The 6757-nt window shown below is 36.8% G+C and overlaps 1 protein-coding gene across 1 annotated transcript; it reads left to right on the top strand.

The window, feature by feature from the left end:
• On the top strand, window positions 326-841 carry LOC109847572. The gene has a single exon (XM_020416804.1). The coding sequence runs from the start codon at window positions 326-328 to the stop codon at window positions 839-841; it is 516 nt and encodes a 171-aa protein (XP_020272393.1).

The raw sequence follows: 6757 nt of genomic DNA, 5'->3' as shown, positions 1-6757 counted from the left end.
ACTGAATCTATTTTATGTATTGAACATATTGAACATTTGCTAAAATATTTTTTCCCTCTTTCAGGCCATTATGTCTGGCTTAAAACTCATACTATAACAGAACAAGTTAACTGGTCCTAACTACAAAGACTGGTTGAGGAATGTTAAAATTGCCCTAACTTATGACAAAGTAGCATATGTCCTCACAACACCGGAACCCGTTCTAGGCCCAGAACCCACTGTAGCGGATAATGAAATCCGCATAAAGTGGGATAGAGATTGTTCACTTGCTCAATGTCTCACAATTGCCTCTATAGATTTGGTCCATCAGAGGCAACATGAGATTATGGATGTCAGATCCATATTTCGTAATACAGAACAACTGTATGGCGAGCAACCGCAACAAATGAAGTACGCGGCGTCTAGGAATTTGTTCCAGACGAAAATGACTATGGGATCTTCTGTTAGGGACCACGTCCTCAAAATGATCGCCTATGTCAATGAGCTTGAACTTTTGAACACAGGCCTAGATGCAAATAGATATACAAATATCATTCTGCAGTCCTTAACACCAGCCTACTCCCGATTCATATCACAGTTCTTGATGAAGGATCTGGAGCCCACTCTTCCTGCCTTGCTTAATTTGTTAAGACAAGAGGAGAGTTCTATGAAAAAGGGACAAACACCAGCCTTGGTTATAGGAAAATCTTTTTCCACTTCTAGCAAACTGGTTGCCAAGAAAAAGGGAATGAAGAAAACTATTAAACCAAAGAAAGGTGTTAAGAAGGGTGTCAAGAAGGACAAAGGGAAGGCAAAAATGATGACTGCAGAATGCTTCCATTGTCACAAGTCAGGACACTAGAAAAGAAACTGTCCTGAATTCCTAGCCTCACTCATCAAGAAGAAGCAAGTTGTTGCTTCATCTTCAGGTGTGTTGGTTACTCAGAATTGTTTTTTTTATAAATCCTACATCTTGGATATTAGATACCGGATCAGGATCTCACATCTGTAATTTGTTACAGGGGCTGAGAAGTTATAGAAAGCTTGATGCTGGAGAGATGACCCTACAAGTTGGTAATGGTGCAATAGTTGCAGCAGTTGCAGTTGGGGATTTTCATCTAGCTTTACCAAATGGAAACATTTTGATTTTGAATAGCTGCTATTTTGTACCAACTATGATGTGTAATATAATATCCATATCTTTATTAGATAAAGATAGATATATGTTCAAGTTGGAGAACAATGTTATGAATATCATATATAATCAAAAGTTGGTTGCTTATGGAACATTGTGTAATGGCATCTATATTCTTAATCAAAATACAACTATGAATACTCATCATGCTTATAAAAGAAAGCACTCAGTTATGAACGACGCTTTCTTATGTATTGTAGACTTGGTCATATTAATAAAGAAAGACTTGGAAAGCTACATAAACATGGATATTTAGATCTATTTGACTTTGAGTCTTATGATACTTGCAAGTCCTGTCTTAAAGGCAAAATGACCAAGACTCCATTTACAGGAACTAGAGCAAGAGTCACAGAACTCTTAGGACTGATACATAGTGATGTATGTGATCCTATGTCTACAATTGCTAGAGGTGGCTACTCCTACTTTATTACTGTTACTAATGATTTTTTAAGATTTGGACATGTGTTTTTGATGAAACACAAGTCTGAAGCATTTGAGAAATTTATCGAGTATAAAAATAAAGTAGAGAACCAAATGAGCAAGAAAGTTAAAATTCTTCGATCAGATCAAGGAGATGAATACTTAAGCTTGGAATTCTTAGGTTTTTTAAAAGAGAATGGGATTCTCTCTCAGGTTACTCCACCCTTTACACCACAGCTTAACGGCGTGTATTCTCTCTCAGGTTACTCCACCCTTTACACCACAGCTTAACGGCGTGTCAGAAAGGAGGAATCGTACCCTATTAGATATGGTACGTTCCATGATGAGTAACACTGAGTTACATTTTTTAGATATGGTACATTCCATGATGAGTAACGCTGAGTTACCTTTTTTATTCTGGGGGTATGCGTTGGAAATAGCAGCACACTTACTGAATAGGGTTCCAACTAAAGCAGTGCCTAAACCTCCATATGAAATATGGTATGGGATGAAACCACATCTTAATTATATTAAGATTTGGGGATGTCATGCTTATGTAAAAAACAAGATCCTAAAAAGTTAGAGGCACGTTCAGTATTGTGTAAACTTGTAGGATATCTAAGGAATTCCCATGGATGTCAATTCTGCCACACCGATGAACAAAAGATAATTGTTTCTCGGTATGCTACCTTCTTGGAGAAGGAATTTCTTAAAAAAGAAATTAATGGGAGCATGGTAGAACTGGAAGAAATTTCAGAGATATAAATCAATACTGATAATTTAGTAGAAACAGAAAATTCAGTTGTACCTGAAGAACCTTAACCACTCCGCAGATATCCAAGGCGATCTCATGCACCTAAAAGATAATATGATTTTCTCATTGAAGGTAGCATGTTAGATCACGTCATAGATGATAACGAACCATTGAGTTATCAGCAAGACTCTTAGAGTAGGGACTATGTTGCTTGGCATGATGCAATGAAATCCGAAATAGACTCTATGTACACCAATAAAGTATGGATCTTAGACAATGCTCCTAAAGGGGTGATACTCATAGGTTACAAATGGTTGTTTAAGAAAAAGATGGGTGTAGATGGGAAAGTAGAGACTTTTAAAGCTAGACTAGTAGCTAAAGGTTTTCGTCAAAGATCTAGTTTGGACTATGATGAAACCTTTTTTCCAGTGGCTATGCTAAAGTCTATTCGGATCCTACTTGCTATAGCTGCTCACTATGACTACGAGATCTAGCAAATGGATGTCAAAACTGCATTTCTAAATGGTGATTTAGAAGAGTACATATATATGTCTCAACCAGAGGGATTTGTAGTCAGTGGGAGCAGTGAAAAAGCATGTAGGTTGCTTAAATCCATTTATGGACTGAAGCAAGCATCACGGAGATGGAACATCTGTTTTGATGATGCTATCAAAGAGTTTGGTTTTATCAAAAATCCAAATGAACCATGTGTGTATAAAAGGATAATTGGGAGTATAGTATCGTTTCTTATTTTGTATGTAGACGATATACTCTTAATTGGTAATGACATACCATCATTACAAGCGGTAAAAATTTGGCTATCAAAAAGATTTTCCATGAAAGATTTGGGTGAAGCATCATGTATACTGGGTATTCAGATTTATAGAGATAGATCTAAAAGGATATTAGGATTATCTCAATCTAGATACATTGGCAAAGTGCTAAAATGGTTTAGCATGGAAAATTCTAAGAAAGGTTTCATACCTGCATCTCCTGGAATCTCCCTCTCTAAAAAGTTGTCTCCCCAGACTGATGAAGAGAGAAAACGCATGAGTCTAATTCCTTATGCCTCGGCAGTAGGATCAATCATGTATGTCATGTTATGTACTAGATCGGATATCGCTTATTCACTCAGTATGGTAAGTAGATACCAATCTAATCATGGAGAAGATCATTAGAAAGCAGTCAAAATATACTTAAGTACCTGAAAAGGACTAAAGAGTTATTTTTGATATACGGTAAAAGTGACCTTTAAATAAAGGCTTTTTCTGACTCAAGCTTTCAGAGCGATATCGATGATAGTAAATCTATTTCAGGATATGTTTTTACCCTCAATAGAGGGGCCGTCAGTTAGAAAAATTCCAAATAGGACAGAGTAGCAGACTCTACTATGGAAGTCGAATACATTGCGGCAAATGATGCAGCCAAAAAAGATGTCTGGATGAGGAAGTTTCTTTCAGAGCTGGAGTTGTTCCCACCATTAAAGATCCAGTATCTTTATACTGTGATAATAATGTTGTAATAGCTCTGACAAAGGAACCCCGATCTCACCATAAGTCCGGACACATTCTGAGGAAGTATCACTTGATCAGGGAGATAGTTGATCGCCAAGAGATCAAGATTGAAAGAGTAGACACAAAAGATAATATTGCAGATCCATTCACAAAGGCAATTGCTCGTACACAATTTAAAAAACTTGTTGAGTTATTGGGTATTAGATACTACAATGATTGGCCTTAGTGCAAGTGGGAGTTTGGTAGATATAGGTGCCCTACAGGTAATAATTATATATTGTAACAGGACCTATATGAATATAACATCCTTGTTCAAAACAATAGTATGCTATTTTGGTCAAATTTATCTGGTAATTTTTATACAGATAAAGTCCTTAGAATGATACCCGACTATCAGATATTTCAGATATGATCGTAATGAAGAGATCTGATTTGTTGTTAACGTATATTCTAAAATGTTCCTAGTCAATAAAGTGTTGAAATGAGACATCATCACTTTGGAAAGACTAGTGTATACTCTATTTCTCCTTTGGTAGGATGATGATCCATCTCTTGGATCATTAATGTGAGACATCAAGATATAGTATACAGGTGACTCATTAATGAATGAGTTGATTGAACGACTCACTGAGAACATCTAGTTGGTAATTATACTTAACTATCAAATAGAAGTTCTCAAGTGATATAGTACATAGTAGTCTCTTGACCTGAGGCGTGAGTGCAATATCTTACATGTCAGTATAGGTGTACTTAGACTTTTACCTAACCATAGTTCTCATCGAGTTGTGCATAACGGTTCTTGTTGGGTACATCCCGAGGCATAAGTAGATATTGAGATGCCAATATGGGATTCGTCTCTCCCAATATAATGGGTTAATATCATAAGATTGTTTGATATAACTATAACCTAGAAATCCTTGGCCGGGGTAAATAAAATAAACTGAGTGTCAGTTTGATCTTATAGGTTATGAGTTTAATATCAACAAAGACTAATTGAGCAATTAGGGTTTGACAGTTTTTCATACCCTAGGCTCAATAGTTTGACATGGTTTGACGAAGAGATCGGACTGTACGGCATTATCACTGAGTGATCCTGATAAAATTGGATAAGCATCTTGCAAACCTTTATCACAACTCATACCCGGATAGTCTTCATGTGCAGTTAGCACCTCTGTTGTACTTGTGGATATGATCCACTACCGAGTTTTTGAGTTGGGCCCTAGAGTCACACCAACCACGTACTTGAATCCTATGAAACACAATTTATAAAGTGATGTGTATGATTGATACGCATATATGATTTTTTTACCGGATACACATAAACAGTTATGTATATCGGTAAAATCGGAATGCTATGTGCTTAGGAAATGAATTCCAGTATTTTTCCCATAAAGTTAACTTTTAGTCAACTAGTTGACTTTTTGGTTAACAGTTGACTTTTGGTCAACTCTTGATTTATTTGGTCATATAGTGACTAATTAGTTAAAGATTGGAATAATATTATATACCGTATTTATGAAATACTATATTAGTAATAATAATTTGGTATTCTCATTTATGAAATACACGTACCATGTATAATGAGTCATGAGATGAGTCACTTAGTGGTATGGTTTGAGCACATGATATAGCTCATATTTATAGAGTGAAATGTGTTCATGACATGAATGACTCATCCTATGAGTCATGCAATGAATCATTAAAAATTAATGATTACAAGAGAGCTATACCTCTTACTAAACTCTAGCAATCTTTGAGTAAGAGGAAGTAGTATGATTTTAAGAACCCCGTGGTGGATATCTTATCTCGCATCTTAAGAAGCATCCAATAACTTTCGGGTTTACTTAAAGAGTTGGAGATCCACTACGAGGAGTTTTCTGCATCAAAGAGAGCAAGCTAAAGGTTGTTTGATTCACTATCGAATCACGCTACAAAAGTATGACTTTCAAACCTTGTATGCTCTCTTAACAATAAGAATCATGTTAGATTTAATTAGACGTTCCATATGAATATTTCATGCTCTCTACATGCTTAGTAATTTTTTTTCATACATGTCTTTCGCTGTGTATTATGCATGTAGACATAGCATGATTTCCTTCGAGACAATCAACATTGTCTCGTGTGCGAGACAACTTAAGACTGTTTCTTGTGTTCTCTTGATCTTTAAATGATCTCCTCTTTGTCTTGAGTTGTATTTGGATATCCATCAGTATTTTTTAGAAGCCTATAGTGACGTCTCTACTCAGCACAATATTCCTATCAACTGGATCCCAAAGCTTGTATTCCTTGACACCGCGCTTGAATCCTACAAATATGGCCTTCCTAGCTCGAGGTTCTAACTTATCAGTCTTCACATGATAGTATGTAGGGCACCCAAATACCTTTAGCTGATCATAATCGTGCACTGGCTCTCCCGACCATATCTTCGTAGGGGTCTTCCCCTCAATCGCAAATGAAGGCAGCCTGTTAATGAGGTGGCTCACATATGAAAGTGCCTCAGTCCAAAAGATCTTCTCCAAACCACTATGCGCCAACAAACATCGTATATTCTCCAACAAAGACCGATTTAACCTCTCTGTCACCCCATTCTTCTGTGGTGTATGACTAACTGTGAAGTGTCTCTCTATACTCTCGTCTCGACATAGCTGCTGAAAGGGGTCTGATGTGTACTCACCATCATTATCGGATAGCAACGTCTTGATCTTTCTCCCAGTCTGTAGTTCTAACCTCTTCTTGCACTCCACAAATATATCTAGGACTTCACTCTTCTTCGCCATGGTGTACACCCAACAACGCCTAGAATAGTCATCAACAAACGTGACGAACCAATGTCTACCATCAAGTGATGCAGTCTTGATGGGACCCTAAACATCTGTGTGCACATAATCCAGGATA

This window comes from Asparagus officinalis, chromosome 7, assembly GCF_001876935.1.
Source record: "Asparagus officinalis chromosome 7, Aspof.V1, whole genome shotgun sequence".
Lineage (NCBI taxonomy): Eukaryota > Viridiplantae > Streptophyta > Magnoliopsida > Asparagales > Asparagaceae > Asparagus > Asparagus officinalis.
The sequence above is the reverse complement of the archived record's forward strand: the minus strand, read 5'-3'. Positions and strand labels throughout refer to the sequence as shown.

Bases quoted from the DNA above. Each gene is read 5' to 3' on its own strand.
- LOC109847572 (XM_020416804.1), top strand. From the start codon at position 326: ATGGATGTCAGATCCATATTTCGTAATACAGAACAACTGTATGGCGAG.